The sequence below is a fragment of the Ailuropoda melanoleuca genome, chromosome 8, assembly GCF_002007445.2.
Source record: "Ailuropoda melanoleuca isolate Jingjing chromosome 8, ASM200744v2, whole genome shotgun sequence".
Taxonomy (NCBI): Eukaryota; Metazoa; Chordata; class Mammalia; order Carnivora; family Ursidae; genus Ailuropoda; species Ailuropoda melanoleuca.
In genome coordinates this window covers 10,342,903-10,364,331 of record NC_048225.1, presented here as the reverse complement: position 1 = coordinate 10,364,331, position 21,429 = coordinate 10,342,903, and the positions used below count along the sequence as shown (strand labels likewise).

Below are 21,429 nucleotides of genomic sequence, written 5' to 3'. Positions count from 1 at the left end.
GTCGGACACTAAGCATCTCTGGAAACGGAATTAGTTGCTCAGCCAACAGTGACATCCCTCCCCTGCCAGGTCCGAGGAGAGGCAAGGTGGCACAGAGCCCATGAGAGCCTCGGAATGGGGGCTGGCCTCCAAGTCCCCTCCAGCCCATCCCCCACCAGGACAAGGCAACACCGGAAGCCAGGGCACTGGGTTCTGTTGCCCCTAACGTGCAGGGAGCATGCGCTGTGGCTTACCTATTCATCCTGAAAGGACAGTGAGCGTCTGCGGAAGGTGGAAGGAAGAAGGTCAACAAAGGATGTATTTCCACCACTGCTTCCCGCACCCAGCCACAGACTGGAATATTAAGAAAGCTGGTGTGGGGTCGAGGTTCCAAGACAGGAGCTTCCAGGCCAGACCCAGTGTCCCCAAGACCAATCTCTTTAAGCTCTGGCCTCTGGGGACAAGTGGGTGTCAAGCAAGGAAGGAGGGCCTCTCTACCACTTGGTGAATTTTAACTTACGTTTAGGAACTGTTTGTTTCATGCTGTTTTGGGTTACGGGGTAGGTGCCAAGCAAGACTGTCCCCCTTTCAGCTTCTCTTTTTTAAGAAAGACAAAGAGAAAAACAAAACCACCAAGCACCCGTAGCCCAAGCCCGTGTCTGCGCTGTGGGCGGCCTACATGAGCTTCCTTTATCCAACCACAAAAAGGCATCCGTGGAACCAGCGAGGGGCCCTGGAACGGCCCTTCCAAGCAAGGGCCCACCGCTCCGTTGAGGTTAGCAGTTAACCAGGGGCCAGGAGCCACTCGGGCAAACAGACCATGCCCCTCATTACACAACGCCAGCCCTTATCTCCCCCATGCCACTGTCAGTTTGCAGACATTGCGTAGTGCGACAACCACAGCCGAGACTGGCCCGAGGGAGATAGCCGTCTCCCCGCTTGCTATCAGAGACGCAAGAGGGGTCCGGGACGGTTAGTTGGAGTTCACACATTCAGGTTGCTATTAAAAGAGAGTCAGAGAAAGACGGATAACAGTCCGGCTGGCCAGCTTCACGGTGTCACTTCCTTTGACTGTGACAGCTGAAGGCCCCCCTCGGTCCACCTCCCTCTCCCAGGCCCTCCAACCAAGGCGGAGGAGAGGTGGCAAGGGTCCATTTCATGTCATTTCATCAAATCTTGGTGAGTGCCAGGTGCGAGACGCAGGACATGCGGATCACTCTCCAAGCTCCCTTCTGGGCATGCTGTGAAAGGCAGGCAAGGAGCCGGGGCAGCGGGATCCAGGCTCAGTGGCCGATACCATGTCACGCTCTTCCTCAAATGCCTTCCTAGGCTCCCAACTGCCCCAGAATAAAGTCGCAAAACTAACCGCTACCTTCATTGAGCAACTACCCCATTCCAGGCACTGTGCAGGATGTGTTCAGTGCATTATCTGAAATCCTCAGGCTACCCCACACGCTGTCCCACACAACAGCCCCACTGGAGGGACAAGGAGACCCCAGGTCGCAGCATTTTAGGCATGCGGCCAAGATCACATGGTGTGCGCATGGTATCGTGACAATCTGCACCCTGGTCTGCCCGTGCTCTCTCCACTCCTCTGTGCTCTGCTGCCTTCTCTCCTCCCTGGCCTGGCATTCACAGCACCTCCATCAGACCCCAACCTACCATTCCAATCCAATCGCCCCCCTTCCAGCCGAAGGAAGTTACTTTATCAGGAATCCGAGCACTTATCACAATTGCAATTTCATAGCTTTTCACAAGACTGCCAGCTAAAGAGCTCTCCTCCATTAGGAAAGCCCACAGCGCAGGGGTTGCTCAGCATGGAATTCCCAGGGCTGAGTCTAGTGCCCAGAGCACAGTAAGTGAATCCTTCCTGGTGGAAGGCATTTCGTCTCTAAATTTCCTTGTGCTTTTTCTAGTTATCTATATAATCTTTCCACTTCCCACTTTCTATCATACACACACATACACATTTAAAATATTTTAATTCCTCTGCTCAAATTATAAGTTCCTCCAGGGGAAGTCCCGTATCTTATTAATCTTTGTATCTTAAAACCCCAAACACAGGGGCACCTGGGTGGCTCAGTCAGTCAAGCGTCTGCCTTCAGCTCAGGTCATGATCCCAGGTTCCTGGGATCGAGCCCCAAGTTGGGCTCCCTGCTCAGTGGGGAGTCTGCTTCTCCCTCTCTCTCTGCCACTCCCCCTGCTTATGCTTGGTCTCTTTCTCTCACAAATAAGATCTTAAAAAAAAAAAACAAAAACAAAAACCCTAACACAGTACATCACCTATAAATCTGAAGAACTCATTGTGTATTAATTTACTCAGCTAAGCAGCAAACAGGTTAATGAGTAAGAGACAAGTCACCAGGCCAAAATCCACCCAGCACCGCTCATATCCAAAGATTTGAAACTGCTCTCAAGTCAGATCCTACTCTTACCTCCTCCTTGGTGGAAACAGGGAGTAGACCCGTGTAGCTGTAGGCAAATCTGTGATGAAGGAAGGATTAGAGGAGACAGGGAATGAAAGACATGGCTTCCAGTCCTGGCTTTGCCACTAGCTTGCTGTATGGCCTTGGACAAATCACAGAGCCTCTCTGGACCTCCGCTTATTCCACCCTAAATGAGCATGTTGTCATAAATGATCCTGTGAGCCCTTCCAGCTCTAACATAATTCTATGATCCTTGGTGTCCTTGAGGACCCACACCTGCACGGCAGGTGGAGTGCTAAGAGTACCTTCCTCAACAGCTGGCAAGAAGAAGGACGAAGACAGGGACACTCAGACACCCCTTTGCATTGTTCCTCAACCCTCAGAAAGAGAGAGAAGAAACCATAGAGAGTGACTCAGCCAGTCATTCGCCCTCCTTAGGAAGGATGACAGCCATGATTTGAATATGGTTCTGAAGTAAATAAAAGGAGAAAGCAGATACTGAAATGGATGGTCAATAAATAACTTCCAGTTAAACCTGAATTTTTTCCCACATATGTATACTTTCACAGATCCCGTTTGGGAGTGTTCAAATTAGCACAACCTGGCCTTAAATACTGTGCAAAACACATAGTAAGCATTTTGCTTTCATTTATGTCGTCAATGGTTTCAATGGGGATGACTCATCCTTCCTCTTTAACACTCTGTTCTAATATGGTTTACTATAAATAATGCAGAGAGAGAGGGAGCGGCTGAGGGACTAAACCCCAGGCCTCTGCACGGCCAGGTCACGAAAGACCTGGGTCCCACAGACAATCCCAGGGTGAGCATGAGCTCTCCTGAGGGCCCAGCGGTGGCCCTCACGACAGGAAGGGCAAACACGTGCCTCCACTCGCGGTTATTCAGGGCACATAGGACTGTTACATGCTGAGGATGGGCCAGGTGCCAGGCTGGGGTTTACTGCACAAGTTATTTTAACCTTCTGGAACCTTCCCAAGAAAACAGGTCCGGTGCAAACTCAGGCCTCCAGGCCTCCATGCCTCCTCCCTTAGAGTGTCAAAACTCAACACATTCATTCTGACCCCAAGCTACACCTCCTGGTAGTAGCAGATTTTCTTAACCAGAGAAGTGCCTCTTGGGACCCCAAACTCACAGGAGGTCTAACCACAAATGCAGAAACACCACAGCAATAAGAGGATCTGCTCCGGGCCGAGGCGATCAGTGGCGGCGGCTGGAAATCACTAAATCACTAGCCCCTTGGCCTCGTTCACCTCCCACCTAAGAAGTGAGGCCAGCATTCACCCTGAGGCTGAGCTGACAGGCACGCTGGGCACATTCTTTCCAGAATCTACCTTCAGAATCAGACACAGTCATCCAATGTCATCACCCGACTATATTCACCAGATCGGTCATCAAATTATTTTGACCATTTCCAAAAGTCGAATCTACCCTCCCAAAGGGCAAGGCAAGAGATGTGGCACAGACCCTGGCAAGGGTTCCCAAGGAAGATTTCTGAAGTGTTTGGGTCTGGGGCCTCATCACGGGTTTAAGTGATCACTTATTAGGTATGCAGGCTTCTTCAGGAGAGCAAGTGCACTTCCCGAACGGAGACCTTCCGATCCATCACGCACCGGCGTGGTTCACCCATGACTTGGTCCGCAGGCTGCCAGCACGGGGTTAGTAGCGTCATCAATCCCACAGTGCGCAAAACAAAAGATTTCACTGGTTCCTTCCAGAGTTTCTCGCCTGGGCCAAAACAGCGGGCTTCGAGGGCCCAGTTCACAGCACAGCAGGGCCCATTTACCGAGCACCTCCACTGTGCGCACTCGACACATTTTATCCACATAACCACCTAAAAGGTGGTGGTCTCACTTTTTACAGAACACGGAAATGGGGGCTCAGAGGGCCTAATTAACTTGGTCAAGGAACACAGTAACTTCTGGAGCCTCGGTTCTCATCCAGGATACCTCACTCTAAAGCCTCTGCTCTTCCCATCCTTCCTCGCTGTCCCGAGAAAACACCACCTCTGACCACCTCCCGCAAAGCCTCTTCCTCAAGTAAGAAAACCCCACCCCGTGCCCCCCAATTCCTGGGCTCTGGTTCACTATCTTCAGCACCTCTCGGACTTTGTGCTAGGCCTTTCAACTTCCCGGTATGTCTGTCCCAGCAGACACCCCCTGCTCTGAACAACCCCCTCCCCGATCTGCAAACATTGCAAGGACATCAAAACAAAGCTATCAGTTGGGTTCCTAGCTTTAGCAGCCAGTCCAAACTCTTGTTTGATTCTCAGACAGCTTATTGACTAGGTGATGGGGTCAGAAGTTTGCTTTTCACCTAGCCTCTTCCACAACCAAGCACCTGGTTTGAAGAAGCAAATGCAGGGCAGGTGGGAAAAATCCACCCATTAAAGATTTCAGATTTACACTGTCAGTGAGCAAAAAGTACTCACCAGCCGACAACGTGTGGAACTGAGAAAGGGTTAAGGGAGGAAAGGCTGTGAACCACAGAAGCAAAAATCACCTACACCCTTTCCTCTCTTGCATTAACACAGACAACAGCAGCGCACTCAATGGAATGTTCTCAGAGACTCTGCGCGTCCACATGAAGGAGGAAAGCAGGTGAGGGCAGGAAGCTGACAGACCGTGTGATACGTGCAGCTGTCTTCCATCAGGTGCTTTCACACATCTCCATCCCGATCTGAAAGAGGGTCCTGGCTCCCCACCTGGTCCCTCCTTCCTCACACACCACCCCTCACCCTGACCCCGACACTTTATCTTTGCCTATTGGGAAAACTGGCATTTATCAAGTAATCTACTCCTCATATATTGTTAAACAGACCACAGGGGTTATCAGTGGGGTTGATACAGGAAGATAAACAGCAACCTCTTATGCAAATAGCACTAAGAATGTGGGACTGGCCACAGGACAAAATCGGAATTTAGAAGAACATGAATCTTGAGGCTTTTCTTAGGTTCCAACCCTGGAAACCGCAGGAACTTGGAGAAGGTTCTCTGGATGGATTCTCCTCCCGCTTTCTTGCAGGGAGGGGCAGGTGTGTGTGGGGGGGTCCGACCTGCTTGGTGGCTTCCTGTCTTTCTAATAGAACTCCTTTCTGTGACCACGGCCTTCGCCTCCTCGCAACAGACACTTCACTTTTCTAGGATTTCAGACCCATCAGAATGAGCTCAGTTCAGAAAGGGAGAGAATGGTATTCACCAAGGTGGGAGTGGGGTCAGAGGGTGGAGCAAAAAAAAAATCCACAGAAAACCAGGAGTTCTGGGTTCCAAGAAACAATCCACATGACCAGGAGACAACCCTCCGCCTGGGCTCTGCAGATGAGGCCCTGTGTGGCAAGAAGCAGGGCCAGGTGGCATCCTTTCCAACCTTTCTCATTGTTTTAAGGGCAAACTCACATCAAGAACCAAGAGGTAAGTGGCTCCAAGTGACAAAAGACTTGCATTCAGAGGGACAGAGCGAGCTGCTTCTCACACCAGGCTGCAGGCTTTGGGGGGGTGGGTGGACGGGAGAATGACAGAATCCAGGGCTGGCCAGCATGAAAGACTGAATGGAACAGCCTAATTTACACAGGAAGTGAGCACTTACCAGACCCTTCATCTCAACACACAAAACCCTCGGCCATATCTGGAAGCAATTACATCCAGTTAACATGATCTGCTTGCACTAAAATTAACTGCAAACAGAAATATTTTTCACTTTTGCAACAGGGGATGCCAAGGTTTGGCCTATCCCCGCTAGCCCCCAAGCCATTGAATCTGGCTGCTGGGGAATATTTAGCAGTTACCCAGCTCAAAAAACAAAAACCACTCTTGTGGCTGTCAGGACACAAAAAGTAAAATAGTGGATAATTATGAAGGGGGGAAGGAGGGGGAGAGGTGGCAGTAAAAACCTTTGTGCTAGAAATTGAGGAAAGGGGCCAGGCACGCGGGCCCCAAATGCGTCTGTGGCGCTTTACAAGCCCAGCCCTGGTTTCCACACTCAACGTCAAGGGAAGAAAAATGTTTTTAGAGTCACTCGATTTAGCAGCACTTCACATTGTTTTTAGGTCCCATCTTCATCCCTTCTGCCAAGGGGACGGGGGTGGGGGTATGTAGGGAGGTAGACTCAGAAATGTTAGCAGATCCTTAATTTAGCAGAGCATTTAGGGGACAACTGTCACGATTCAACTTCTGCACTGAACACTTCCCATCCCTACTCCACGAACGCCTTCGAAGCAGCTTTCACCTGCTCCGAGAGGGGTTAGGAGCCGCGGTTCATTTGAGACGGGCACAGTTTCTCAGGGAGAGGGTGGAGGGGAGGACTTGCCTCCTGTGGGCACGAGGAATCCGGCCACTGTCTCACCTCCAAAACTCCAGGTCAGCTGCCTCGACACACTGACCACTCCTGTCCTTTCTCTCTGCACCCAGCCTGCCAACTGGATAAGAACTTTTTAAAAATTTTTCCTTGAACTGCTGTCAGTGATGCCAGAGACAGATGGACAGATTTGTTTTAAAATTCCAGAAGGAGGCATCATCTCCAAGGCCCCCCGCCCCACCCTACCCCAGGCCCATCATCTTCGGGGACCAGACTCCTCGGGCTGTGCCTTCGAGTGTAGTTTGCTCCTTTGTCACCAGGGGCCTTTCACGCAGCAACAGTGGCAAAGGCAAGAAGTAAGCACCCATTTGCCGGACAGCTCACAAACATCCTTCTCAAACAGGCCAAAGCTTCCCCCCCAGAACGAGGTCAAACGCTGCTTTTCTCCACAAAAATCACATTTACAAACATTACTCGCAGGCAGAAGGAGGAGGAGGGACAACTAAGTAGTAGCTTTTCTTTGATTCTAAGGCTCTGATGAGGAAGAAAGTCTCGATACGTTAAACGGAAAAGGGCTAGGCCATTCTTTTCAGAATTTCTTAGAATAATATTACGATGGAAGAAAGAAAGAAAGAAAGAAAGAAAGAAAGAAAGAAAGAAAGAAAGAGAAAGAAAGAAAGAAAGAAAGAGAGAGACATATCCTTTCAGTGAGGGCTGCAGACCAAGCCACGTGCCAAAGAAAAGAAAGAAAGAAAGAAAGAAAGAAAGAAAGAAAGAAAGAAAGAAAGAAAGAAAGAGACATATCCTTTCAGTGAGGGCTGCAGACCAAGCCACGTGAAAGAAAAGAAAGAAAGAAAGAAAGAAAAAGAAAGAAAGAAAGAAAGAAAGAAAGAAAGAAAGAAAGAAAGAAAGAGACATATCCTTTCAGTGAGGGCTGCAGACCAAGCCACGTGCCTGCCCCTGGGCTCTCTATTCCCAATGCCTCCTCCTATGGATAATATCACAGCAGCAGTGTGAAATCCACATTAGAACTTCCTCCCAGAGAGGAGGAAGAGGGCAGTTGCGTATCTCGCCGGAGCCATGGAGCTTCTATGAGCCAAGGCTGAATTCAAACCTAGGTTCCCAGCTGCCAAGGAGTCCAGAAACTTCTGATACTGCAGGAATGCAACACCCAGCAAATCATCATCCCTGAAACCCACCGTTCCCCCGGACAGACAGCCCCTGTTGGCACGTGGGGGTCTCTCCTCCCCCCACCCGCAGACACATACACACACATCTAGGCACACGCTCAGCTCTGGCACCACCCCGCCATCCAGGCACAGAAACGGTTAAGTCATCCTCACTGAATAAATCAAAAGTTCAAGGCTGCAACATACCACAATGATTCCCTCTTTACATTAGACAAGAACCAGAGAGGGGCTGAAATCCCAAGCATCCTGAGTGGCCCGCACAGGTTACGCCGCCAGGGTCAGGGCCGCGGACCTTTAGAGGCAACATTCATTTCCTGAACAGGACAAGTTCTCCTGACCATAAAGCTAATAGGAACTTCCTCGCACGGCGAGCTCCGGCCGACAGGGCTACTTGTCACCGGCCACGCAGGAGGAGAGCACTGGTTCCCATTAGTGGGTTATGATGCCAGGTGCTACTAATAAGGTCCATCGGCAAGGAACAAGAGCCTGCTAAGTTGTCTCTCCGACTCTGGNAGTTGTCTCCCCGGACTCTGGAAGTAATCAGGCAGGGGCTCTGGCACTGGGGAGGGGCCTTATTTAAAGGGGGGGTAGCTACGGTGGACCCCGACAGCATCGAACCTGCTCACCGGCTTAAATAAATACATTTCAAACAAACCCTCCGCATTTTCCCCAACTACCATAAAAGACTCCCCCAAATTAACACTACTAATGTTTCCCCCAGCACTCCAGGCCTGACGGATCACCGAGGGCCATTACCGCCTGCCACATCTGCTTCTCACTATGGCAAGGAGGGTTGTGCCAACAGGACTAATGGCATTAAGATCACAACGCACGGCTAATCCACTTAGAGACCAGCACCGGGCGAGGGTGGCAGGGGGTTCGGCGAGCAAGCGGCCCCCTCCGCAGGCTGGGGTCACAAAAGAAGCAGGAAGCCAGGAGGCGGCCTCACATGGGAATCCCTGCTGTGAGCTTTAGATTACCTGCTACCTCATCTAACTTTTTTAAACCACGTGGAGAGGTAAGGGGTGAAGCTCCCTTCACAGGAGAGGCAGGACAGGTGGAGGCATTTGCCCAGATTCACAATGTAGCACCAGCACTTGCACCCACATCTGTCTGACATCAGTCTTTGCACCCCCACACTGCACACTTCGCCCCCTACAAAGACAACAGTCTGGCGGTCTGTCTGTCTTGCTCCTGACACACCTGGTGGTGGTGGTTTGTGTCCATGTCCAAGTCCTTACTTAACATTTCTGGGGAATCCAAATGGCCCAAAGGGGCTCCTGGCTGGCTCACTCAGAAGAGCGTGCGACTCTTGATCTTGGGGTCATGACTTCAAGCCCCATGTTGGGTGCAGAGATGACTTAAATAGATAAATAAATTTTTAAGAGGCATAAATAGAAATGGCCCCAAAGAGGGGAGAATGCCAAAAACCACGTCCAACTGGCCCACAGTTTCTCCTCTTCATCATAAATTCTGTGGCTGAGTCTCCTAATAACTTTGCCAGCGACGCCCCCGCTGTTGCAGGAAGTTCTCCGTGCTAACTCGGCTTCTTCCTACTGCAAAGCTGAACACAGTCCGTTCCTGCTGAAGGAAATCGGGGCTGGAGGACAGAGTCGAAAGTGAGCTGGGAACTTGGAGCAGGTTTGGGAGAGTTTTCAGCCGAAGTTTCCATCCTGACAGTAAAGTACTGGATCCCTCCCTTGCAGCTGCAGGGATAAGCCTCACGTCGGCAAAACCCAACCATGGTTTTTCCAGACTGAGCCAGCATAATGAGGACACCGGGGCTTTTAAGGGGAGACAGTAGAAAGGGGGATTTCTGATTATGCTGGCATGAAATTAACAGCAAGGGATTTTTATTTTTGTAAGTGGGTTTCTTTTTCTCTCTCTCTTCTTTTTTTCTTTTTTGAGTCAGCATAAAAGGCCCCTATCGCTAGAAGCTGGTCTCTCTGTGTTGATAAGAGATGATGCGGTATGATGCAGTGCCCCCGGGACTTCTGTTGCCCTGACCCCCAAAGACTTGAACCCTCTGAAATAAGCAGCCCCCTCCCTACTTTCCTCCTCTCGAGCCATCTGAGGAGACCAGGAGGCCAGAGGGAACCAAGCGATGAGCCTCCTGGCCACCGGCTGCAGGAAACACGGAACTGGTCCTTCCTGTATGCTCCCTTCCCTTCTGATTCCATCCAGGCCCGAAGGTCCAAACAGGGCATTATGGGAAACACAGTGAACATGGGGCCCAAAGACCTGAGCATGAACCCTCGCACCCCCCCCAACAGTCTTAGCGTGGACAAGTGTGTTAACCTCTCATGCTTCACTCTGCACATCCGGGAATTTGCAACTAGTATTCCCCTTACAGGGTGGCCAGAGCGTGTGAGGACAGTCTGACTCTGAATGCACTTAGCACAGAACCCATCATGTACCAAGCGCTGAAAACACTTTTGCAAATCCACCACTGTTTGCAGCATCTCGCATTGGGTGGTGGGGGGGACGACAGGACAGGGAAGGAGCTCTGGAATGCCCACCTGCCTAAAGCCCAGACTTCCCTCCATAAGCTGGGGCTGCGCTCCTCACCTCTGCGTCGACCACAGTGATTTGCTCGCCTGGCCACAGGCATGGGCTATTGGACACAGGCACGGGCTATTGGACACTGCGTGAGCCTGCTCGGCATTTGGAACTGATGACGGTGGAGCGCTGCCCAGCTAAATTTAAATGAGAACTGGAATGACTCATCAGGCCGCGGGTCAATGGGACAAAGAGTACCCTGGCCACCAGGGTACAAGAGATCAGCTTCTGGGGGGGGGGACTGCAGGTGCTCAGGGTGTATTGGTCCCCTACGCTGTCGTATGAACTAAGGCCTCTGGAGGAAAGCAGGGCCCGGACCAACAGGAACGCATTTCTTACCCTGCACCACCAGTGCTCCATTTCACAACAAGAGCCATAAAAATACAACAGCGAACACACACGGGGCATTTGCTCTGTTCCACCATTCCTTGCACCTGACAAACATTTGCTAATTAATCCTTGGAACAACCCGGTGAGTAGGTACTGCTATTATGCCCATTTTACCAAGGAAAAAACAGGCACAGAGAGGTTAAGAAACACAACCACAGTCACACAGCTGGTAAGTGGTAAAATCAGGATTCTTGCCCAGATCATCTAACTTGCTCAAAATGCACATTTACTACGTGGAAAACATCAGAGGTGGGGCAGTGAGGATGCCACGGTGAATTTTTCTTTCTACCAAAATAACTGCCATCGAGTCAGGGCTTCCACATAAGGCCACCGAAACAGAACCTTTAAGAAAACCTTCTGTTACTGGGGAAACTGCAGGAACCCTCCAAGGGGCACACTGAGGCACGCCTGTGTTCATTTAGCAAGATTCTTATGTCTCTCAGCTGGACTTGTTTTAAAGTCATTAATTTAAAAAAAATTAAAGTGATTGGAAATGTTTTTCCCCTGAATTAGCACGAAATGAAAGAGTTGTGAATGGAGTTTGATTTTAACAGTTTAAGATAATCACTATTTTAAAGATTCATAAATAGAGTTCCTAGAACAAGCAGGAGGCGAATGTGTCGCTGAGCTGACGCGTTCTTCCTTCCTCTCTCCCTCCAGCAATTAGCAGCTCCATCCAATAGTGACAGCAAATTAAAATGGGACTTTTCTCACTGAGATGAAAGAACGGGCCACTTCCCTCCACTGGAAAGAAAATAAGAGAAATCATCTTCGAAATGTCCCAGAGTTCAGTCTAGAGCCCAGCTGACTCTGTAAGTATTAAAAAATGAAGTCAGAGCAGACAGGAACAAATCAGAGGGACCCCCTATTTTAGCTGGCTGACTGCCAATCCAAGACAGCAAAATGTAATTAGCCAAAAGGACCTCGCGAAGATGTAAGTGAGTGCACAAGGGGTTAAGGGAACTTCTTAAAGAGCTCAACATTCGAGAAACAGCTCATCCTTGTTTTACAAAGGAAGGAATTAAGCTCTGAAGGAAAAAGAGCCCAACAGTGGTCACGGAGCTAAAAACCACACAGCAGAGTCTAGAGGCCCGGCCTCCACCCCAGCTGGGCACAGCAAACACCACAGAGCCTCCTGCCATCTTCCCAACTTCACAACTAACAAGCTCTCCAAAGGCCAGATTTCCAGGAGTCCGGGAGGTAATAAACGTAAGTCATTCATCACCCCCAAAAGGACACTTCCTGGAAATAGAAGTGGATTCAGAAAGGATTTGGGCAAATCTGTGAATGACAGAACAGCCACAAATAGCTCCTCAGAGAAGTCGGGCTCCACCTGACCTTTAGGATTGACGTCAAGGAAGACGGCTGTGGCCTCTGATGGTGGTAATGGAGGGATGGTGTTGGCACCCAAAGACTAGGTCAGATGGATCAGCCCCAGAATGGCCGTGTCCATGTGCTTATATGGCCTGGCACAGCGCACGCAAGACTGGGCAGCAGAAGGGGAGCTGGGCTCCTGACCCTCTCCATTTATAGCTATGTGACCTTGGGCAAGTCACTCACTGGCTCCAAAGCTCCTTTTCCTTGTCTGCAAGGTGGGGCTGAAAATGGTCCATGATCCTGGATCCAAAACCGTTGGGTACTTCAGAAATCCAAACTGTTCGGATTCTAGAAAGGTACAAGGGGGCCCACAAGTGTCTGCCAGTCCTGGAGGAGTCTAGGGAAGCACTCTGTAATCAAACACATTAATATTTTTGTAGCAAAACATATGAATATTCAAAATAGGCGGGATAAATATAGCCTCCCATCAGTTCAGATCAGGTTTTGCCACTAAATGAGTCGCACAAAACCTTTTAGCTTTCAGAGCTTCTCAGACTTCATATTTACGGGTAGGGCATGATGGACCTGGACCTGCTTGGGGAGCCTGTGGGGTGGAGAGACAGAGAAAGTCATGAAAAGTGCTCAGCAAAGAAGAAAGCGCGACCACTGATCAAAGGCACTGTTAATATTACTGCTGTTGCTGTCATGACTACACAGCACACTCTCCCCGCAGAGCTGGGTTTGACCTCAGAGGAGCCTAAAGCCGGCACAACGATGAAAGGCGATCAAGAGTAAGGGCAACTGCTAAGCTCCCCAAAGTGGCCAAAACCAAGGTCAACAGCTGCCGGCCTTCTACGTGGTCAGCCACTGAAAAGGGAGCAGCAGCCACCTGAGAGAGACCAAGGCCAAAAGCCAGGCAGAAATCTGCCATCTCAACTATGTGGCTCGTGCACCATAGAGCTGGCCCCAAGAAGCCTCTGGGAAGGGCTGCACACGTGGGTCCGGACAGCTGGCTGAGATCATTCCTTGTGTTTCCCTAGCATCCCTTCAAGAACCAGGCAAGAGCTCCTACTGTGTGTGCACGGGATACATGCTGTCACCAGGCTACGGGTCTGCTGGAGAAGATCCAGAGGCCCCCGGGGGGAGCAGACTCAGCACAGGTTCCACACCACTCAATTCCGAACCGTCTTCAGATGGGGCTGTGCGAGCCTGGGGAGACTGAGGGCTAGAAACGAGGACTGTGCTCACAGCTGAACCAACCACACCGTCCGCTGTCATCTCGACAACCTGTGTGTATGACTCTGAGAAGGGGAAGGCGCCCCGGGCTCAGGGAAGCGGGCCCCCAGCTCATCCCTAGCTTGTCAGATCCAGATACGCCTATGTGCAGAAAAGCTCCAGTCTTGCAGAGACAGAGAGAGACAGAGAGAGGTGAACCTAGAGAAGGAGAGTCCAACCCTCCAGAAGCCTGCTGTGACCCTCCCTCCCTCAGATACTGTCCCCCACACTGGAAGCACCTGAAGAAGGCTGTGGCGTCCAGAGCGGGCTCCCGCACCTGCCTGGGGAACGCTGCTGGTCTTTCGGGTCTGCGGACCTTCTGGATCCTTCAGGTAAGGGAGCCCCATTTAATTTACCCCAGGAGCCTCTGTCTTGTCTTTCCATGGGTCCAGCTACAGGGGATGCTGCCTGTACGTTCCCGCCGAGCACCGCGGGGAGCACTGCCTGGCTGTTCTATTCTGTCTGCGACTTGGGCTCTCTCGCACCAGCCTGGGACGAGGCAACCTAGTGATGGGACTCAGGCCGAACTCTCCCACCTATGCCGCCTCCCAGGCCTCTCCCCATCCCCCCTCTCCATGCCCTTCTGTTCCCCAAGGATCCGGGCAACAAGAACGACTGGGTACTTAACCTTCAGCAACGATTTAGTCTGTGGCTTCAAAGTAAAATAAAACGAAACCTGTAGCTTGTTGTCTTCTCACATTTGTCGCTGCTGTGTTACAGCCAGCTGCACAACATCCTGACGCCAACATCTCCCCCTGATTGTTTGGTCTTGCCCTCTTGTTTGTGCTAGTGGTTGGGATGTGCGGGGAGGTACAGAGAAGAACCGGAATTAGGAGTTTTGAGGGAGAGGGAAAAAGCCTCCCCCAAAGTGCATCTGACCAGGAGCCAGGGGGCAGCCGCACTAACATCTTCTCCCTTCCTTGATTTCTCCAGTCCCCACAGCTTTCCGCCCACGGCGCTGCCCTAGGCTCTGGTTTCTTGGGCTGCAACAGCTTACTTCCCACCCTCAGTCCAAAGCACATTTGCCATGTTAGCAGCCCACAGCCGAGGATCCCTGGACCAGTACCTCCCTGTAATGAGCGTACAGGGACAGGGACATTCTCCGCACCGCCTCACGGCCAGCACGGCTCCGGGGGTAAGGCAGCACTGTGGATGCCACACTGTAGAATTCAGAGTCAAGGGAGGCCATGCTGAGACCCAAGCAGAATGGGGGACCAAAGGGTCCATCATCACCTGCATGCTTACAATGTGTCACTCGCTCACTGCCCTAGGGATTTCTAGATGTTACTTCATCAATTCAACACAACGCTCAACAGACCATCTCCATTTAAAAAAATTTTTTAAGTAGGCTCCGTACCCAGCGTGGAGCCCCACACAGGGCTTGAACTCATGACCCTGAGATCAAGAATCAGACGCTTAACCCACCGAACCACCCAGGCACCCCATCTCCATTTTAAAAAGAGTAAAACAAAGCTCAGAAAGATTACGTGAGGATCCCAAGCTCCCACAGGGAGATGTGGCTAGCTGCATGGCCCATCTCCAGTGAATGTAACACAGCCAGGCCTCCGCCTCTCCCCAGACGACAGAGGGTCCCACAGAATGGGAGCCTGGACCTCCTGGGAGGGTGGTATCTTCTGGAGCCCACCCAGGTACAGAAGCAACCGGGACTGGAGGAGAGCCAGAAATAAAATTACTTTCCACCATAGGCCATTTCTCAGGGCACATATCTGAAAGAATTCACATCCGGAGCAGATGGTAGATCTCTCCGGTCAAGTTTGGGGAGGGGGGTTTCCTCTTTAGGAAAGTCTGAGCAAAAACAAACACATCCTCGGTCTATTTCCGAGTGGCACAAGCATCAAGAAGACACACCTTGCTGGTGGTTATTTTTCGCACCCGCTGGAAAAATTCGGCTGCATTTAGCTCAGTGGCACTTTCCACAAAGTCAGCCTCAGAGCTACTGATCAGACAGTGCCGGAGCAGATTCCGGCTGGGTTTGAGGTGATCAGCCGACCTCCAGGTGCCTCTCCGGCCCCCACACCCTCTCACTCACCCCCTCTCCGGTACCTGAACCAGCAACAGAGGAGCAGGTGGAGGAAGAGGGCTGCTAAGAGCAGAATGCACCCAAGATTGGCAAAACGGCCGGCGAGAGGGTGTGCAGGAAACATTATCGTGGATGACAGCGAAAGCGGCCTTGCTGACACCGTTCACCTGACCCACAGACCAGAGGGTAAAATGACACATCATTACAACAGATCCAAGTAAAAGCTAAACCCACCACTGATTCTGTCCGTATTCATGCCCCTTAGGGGAACGATTCTCAAAATCCTCTGTTGTGTAGACATGATCCTCTTCGGCACTAAGCAACTCCAAGAGGTGGCAAAGTGCAAGGAGGCTAAGACCTGAATTTGAATCCAACCCGGTCTCTTACTATCTATGTGACCCCAGGAAAGGGTCTTAGCATCTTCCTACATGAAAGAAGAACACCCAACCCCAGAGGACTGTTGTAACAAAAATATGACTCCGTGTAAAGCACTTAGAATTGAACCAGGCCTGCCATAGAAGCTCAGTGAATGGTCGTGTCACAGAGAAACAGAAGCCAGAGGGGAGCAGTGCTGGCCCCTAGTCGCATTTAATTCAACGTGAATAGGATGGGTTAAGAATAAGACTGCAGACTGCAAAATCCAGACTCTCATACCCGTCTTCCCCCTTGAATGTAAATCAACTCCCTCTAAATGTGTTCGCAGGGGCAGAGAACGAGGAGGGGGAGGAAGCAACATTCCTGGTGATCAACGTTCACCAGGAATGACGCGTGGAACCCGCAGCTGCTCACACGGCCACGGCTGAAGCAGCACCAGCCCCTGCCTTGCTCCGGAGCTGCACACCGCCTGCCTTGGGGGGGAGCACTCCCCAGGGACCTGGGCACCTGTGTCCCTGAAACCCGGCCACATGGCCACGGCCAGGCCATGGGAGACCCTCTTCCCAATCCCACTTCCTCTTCTCCCTCCCAGTCACTCCAGGTAAAGGCGACCAGACCCAACAGCAGAAAACCAAATGGGAGCCCAAAAGCAAAAAAAGAGAGAAGAGCCTGGTTAGAAGCTGGGCCCGTGAGTTCCCCAATGCTCAGGAAAGACCCCAGGCCCTCTTGCCACATATGAAGGGTATGTCCCCCAACCCACCCAGGACTTAGAAAAAGTGGGGGTTTCTTTACAAAGAGCAGGGAAAACAGGGGAGACAGGCCCCATGGCACGGGGGTAGCTGGGTATGAAGGCAGGGTGTCCGAGCCAGAGGGCCAGGGCTGGGGTGCAGGGTGCGGGGTACGGGACCCAAGTGGGCCCTACCTGTGCTGCTCCACGGCCTCGTTGTCGGGAAGCTCCACCCCACACACGCTGCACTGCTCCCCGATGGTCCGGCTCTCGGACTTCATGCCCACAGCCAGCTCCCCCAGCTTGTTGAACAGCTCCCTCTGGATGAAGCCCTGGGGCAGCAGCCCCCCATAGGTGCTGAAGTCCATGGACACGGCCAGGGCAGGCTGCACGTGGAGGCCCGAAGTCACAGAAGATGGCATGCTCAACACGGCGTCAGCCTTGTGGTTGGGCAACACAGAGTAGATGCCCAGGTGTTTCTCAGCTGGGGGCGCAGGGTGCTCGGGTCGGCCCGGGGGGCCCTGGCCAGCCTCGGCTGGAGGCGGCAGCTGCTCCGCGCTCTCCTCACGCCCGTAATGCAGCTCCCGAGCACTAGTGATGACGCTGCTCCGAGTCGGGGTCCCGGGCCCCTCTTTGCCCCTCTCCTCAACTTTGTCCCCCACAGCGCCTGCCATGCTGGACTCGGTGGCCCCAGGGCTGTCCTGGCTGGGCACCTCGTCCACCTGCATCATCTCCGTCTTCACCTCCGCCACCCCAGCGTGCCTCCCGCCTCCAGCCAGAGTGGGCTCCTCAGGCCCCGCAGGAGGCTGAAGAGTTCCCTGGAGGAGAGACTGTCCTATGGTCATCAAACTGTCCACCGCAGCCTTGGTGGGACTCATGGCCGAGTGACCGAATGAGGTGGAGACGGAAGGGCTCTGGTCCACCATGGGTCCAGGGAGGCTCTGTGCAGCCACACTGGTATACCCACTCTCCTCGCTGGAATGCTTCGAGATGAAGATGTTCTTGAGGCACCGAGCTTTGCGGTCCTCTTCCTCCTCGGCCGCGCCATCTGCCATGGTGGCCTCCGTGTCGTTGTCATCTGAGGCCTGGATGGTCTCCAGGATCTTCAGGCACTGCTCCTCCAGGTACTCTATCTCTAAGATCTCAGCTGCATAGAGCAGGTCATCCAGGTCCTCCGCCTTGGCTTGCAGCGTGGCCGTGTATGCATACTCCAGAATCTGCTGGAAGGTCTTTGGCGAGAGGAAGTCCAGAGTATAGTGCTGGCTGTTGCGGTGGAAGAGGATCTCAAACATCTTGCTGGTGCAGGCCAGCACGGTCCGGTGGGCATGGAACTCCTGGCTGTCCACCATGATGACCACATCGCACAGCGTCCCGGCCAGCCGCATCTGGTTGGCCTTGCACAGGAGCCCCGTGGGGTGGCTGGGGTTCTGCAGCTGGATCATGCCCATCTTTGTCAGATCCATGGTGCTCCCCTCGGCTTAGGCATGAGGCTCTCTTTCCTTCCTGGCTCTGCGTGGCGGGGCTGGGTGGGTGTCCTGGGCCAACTGAGAGGACTACAGGAGATCAGGGAGGGGCAGGAAAAGAGAGGAGAGGACAAAAGATAGATCAATGTTCCTAAAAGTAAGGAGTCAAACAACACAGCACCCCCAGAACCTCCCAGTGAGACAGTGTTGGTGATTTTAAGGGGGGGGGGTTCCCTAGAACTCTCCACTTCTACCTCTGGGAGCCCAGATAGAAAGAAAGTAAAGAGAAGATTCTGCCACACGACATGCTTCATTCACTGCTCTGTGATGTCTGTTAGATGAGCGAAATGGGAATTACAGTGAAGCCTTGTGAGTGCTGGGCTTTCTTGAAGTCTGAGAGTGGGGGCTCCCATACACGCAACAAGGCCAACACGCGTTACGAGGAAGTGTCGGCCCGCACTTCAAATAAGAGTTTAACCACTTCCTTTAGTCAATTAAAGCCCTGGATCTCACTCTCAACGCCCTGTGCAGTAAACCTCATCTTCTAAACAAAGTTTTTCTGCATCCTGCGTCACTGCAGCTGCGGGAGGAGCACAGGCAAGCCTACCTGGGCCTCGCAGCCTAGTCCTGGTCCACAGAAATCTACGAGCAAGGCTCTCCTCCTCTGGCCCGTCCTACCACTAGCCAGTACCTTCCAGGCTTCTGCCCTTCCCCTCTTCTCAGGGCTGCAAGGGACTGACCCCCGCCCACACCCTGACCCCCCCCTTAGGCACCAACAGGAACACACACACATAATCCTCACACTAGTTTGGCTTACTTCCACCCCTAGGTGCCTCAGAGCTACTGCACATGCAATCCGAAATTTAGACTGTGTGTGCATGGGCATGTGTGTGCGTGCATGCAGCAGCCACAGAGGGAGACTTAACACGTGTGCACATACTTCTATGAGATGCCACACCTACCGCCGGCCCACAAGTGCCCAGTGGGCAAGAGGATCTATAAGATGTAGGAGAGCAGGTTATGAAAGACCCAGAAAGTGATCATAGGAAACATGCACCCCTATAGCCAGCAGTGCACACGCTAAGTACATGAATTCCAAGCACGTGCAGCAGGCTCCGAAGTCCTGTGCCCAGGAGCAGCAGCTGGTGCTGGACATGCCTGGAGACACCAGAAGCGAGAGTGGCACCAGCATCTACCCTGTGTTAAAACTAGTATGAAAAGAGAACAGGCTGGGAGACAAAGGCCTCTCCCCAAGCGCTGTTTGGGATCAATAACTGGGCTCTGGGGCTCCCGAATCCGTTTGATGTGTTAGGAAGATATCACCCAGATCCAGGTGGCCCCCAGCCTCTGCCTTGCTGTGGCCAACACTGCAGTGAAATGAACTGGAAGCACAGCAGAACACAGGCTCTCCCTGGCTCTCCAAACACTGCTTGCCTCCGCCCCCAAAACGAGCCCTATTGGCTCCAGAACCACAGATCCCACGTAAAAAGGGTTAACAGAACAGCTAGTCAAGACACTTTTGCTGCCCACCCCGGGGTGGGGACTAAGGCCGTCAAAAGTGGAACTGCCACTCATCCGCGCCTTGCCACCATGCGTGCGCTTTCCTTAGACCCAGGGGCTTTGGAGAACTAGGAGGGGCCATCGAGAGAATGGAAGCTGGGCCACCCGAATTCCTTCCCAAAAGCAAGCGCCCTGGGTCCTACGGGAAATCAGGGTGCTCTCGGTCACCCGAACCCCACCCATGGCTCGGCGCCCTGGAATCCGGTGGGCGCCGGCGGCAGCGCCCAGCCCGGCGGCGCGGAGGAACGCCGGCGCTAACCCGCGGCAGCTCGGGGGATCGATCTTGCTCTCACACGCCCCCGTCCCAGCCACCCCCACGGAGACTTGGAAGCGACTTCAGCAAACTTGGGGAAGCAACTTTTCCCGGGGAGGCAAAGGGCAGAGAGAAAAGGAGCCGGGTTAGAGAAGAGGGAAAGCGAAAGGGACCCGGACGAAAGGCAGAGTCCGGACAGGCTGGACGCCTAGGCGAGAGCGCGAGGAGGCGGACCCGCCCCGCGGCGAAGGGGAAGCACAAAAGCCCGACAGCGAGCTGTGGAAGGAAAGGCGAGAAGGGAGAGGCCGGCCCTCCCTCTCCGACCCAGGGCCGTGACCCCCGGCAGCGACGGGCAGGGTGCCCGGCCCGGGCACGTTGTGAGCGTCCCAGGGAGCGGGGCAGTGAATCGCGGCACAGAGCGTCTGTGCGTTCCGCTGGGTCCGAGGGGCCAGCGAGATAGTGCGCATTTCGAGCGCGTGCGGGAGCGTTCGAGGGGGGCTGTGCGAGCGAGCTGCCGGTGCGCCAGGTTGGGAAACGCATCCCGAATGCATCAGGTGCAGAGCCGAGGCACCCACCGAGCGCGGCCCGGAGCGCACAGCGAGCTCCGGCGCCACGGCCGGTCCCGCCGAGAGCCGAGGAGGGCCCGGAGCCCGGGAGACCCTCCGGAGCTCCCCTACGGCCGCCCCTCCCCCCCCAAAAAAACGGGTGGGGGGTCAAGTCCAATCAGGAAAAAAAGAGCCCACCACGTTTTTCAAAGAGAAAGCAAACCCAAGTGAATCCGAGTCCTGCTCCCCTCCGCCCCCAGATCCACTCCTCGGATCCTCCGATTCCAGCTTCCCAGCCGGCCCGCGAATAAACACAAATAAACCACAACCCTATCGCGCCCGCGCACCGGTCCGCATACATATGAGGACCCACCGGCTCCCGGCTCCTCCGCTGGCCCCTGGTGGTATAAAGCCTCTGGTTCCCCGACCCTCCGCTCGCGCCTTCAGCCTCCGCAGACCGCTCTGCCCCCCACCTCTCACCCCGACCGTGCCCTGGAGCGGAAGGGTTGGGGAGGCAGCTGCGCCCAAGCTGACAGCCGGGGCTCCCCTTCTAGCCGACCCCCAACCGGCGGTGGCGACGGCTGCCGCAGCAGGAAGGGAACAAACGGAATAAAATAAGGCACAAGCCCGGCGGCCGAGTGGCCGAAGGGAGCGCGCCCCTCGGACCTCTCCAGCCCCGCGGCGCCCTGGCGCGCGCCTACGGCTGAGCGGTGCGCCCCTCCCCGGCCCCTCACTCACCGCTGCCAAGCCGGGCGCTGGGGGTGGGTGTGCGTGCCTCTTGGGGGTGTGTGCCTGTGTCGGGGAGGGGTGTTGCTGGGAACTGTTGCTCTCGGTATCACGGCGGCAGCGGCGGCATCGCCCGGCAGTTCGCAGTACCCGCTCTCATCGCCCTCAACTCCTCTCTGCTGCGAGGTTAGCAAATCACCACCGGCTGCGGCGCCTCCGCCGCGTCCCACGTCAACGCCGAGCCCCCTCCCCTGCGAGGCCCCGGCGCCTCTCCATCTTTAGTGCTGGCGGCCGA

The 21,429-nt window shown here is 53.6% G+C and overlaps 1 protein-coding gene across 1 annotated transcript in view; it reads right to left on the bottom strand.

Annotated features, from left to right (window-relative positions):
* Positions 1-21,423, bottom strand: part of ZBTB16 (zinc finger and BTB domain containing 16) — a 176,538-nt gene extending 155,115 nt beyond the window's left edge. Inside the window, exons 1-2 of the mRNA XM_034665624.1 lie at positions 21,147-21,423; positions 16,783-18,140 (exon numbers count right to left, since the gene is read on the bottom strand). Of these exons, the coding sequence (XP_034521515.1) occupies positions 16,783-18,050 (1,268 nt within the window). The 5' untranslated portion in view covers positions 18,051-18,140; positions 21,147-21,423. The remainder of the gene's footprint in view (positions 1-16,782; positions 18,141-21,146) is intronic.
* Between the last annotated feature and the right edge of the window lie 6 nt (positions 21,424-21,429).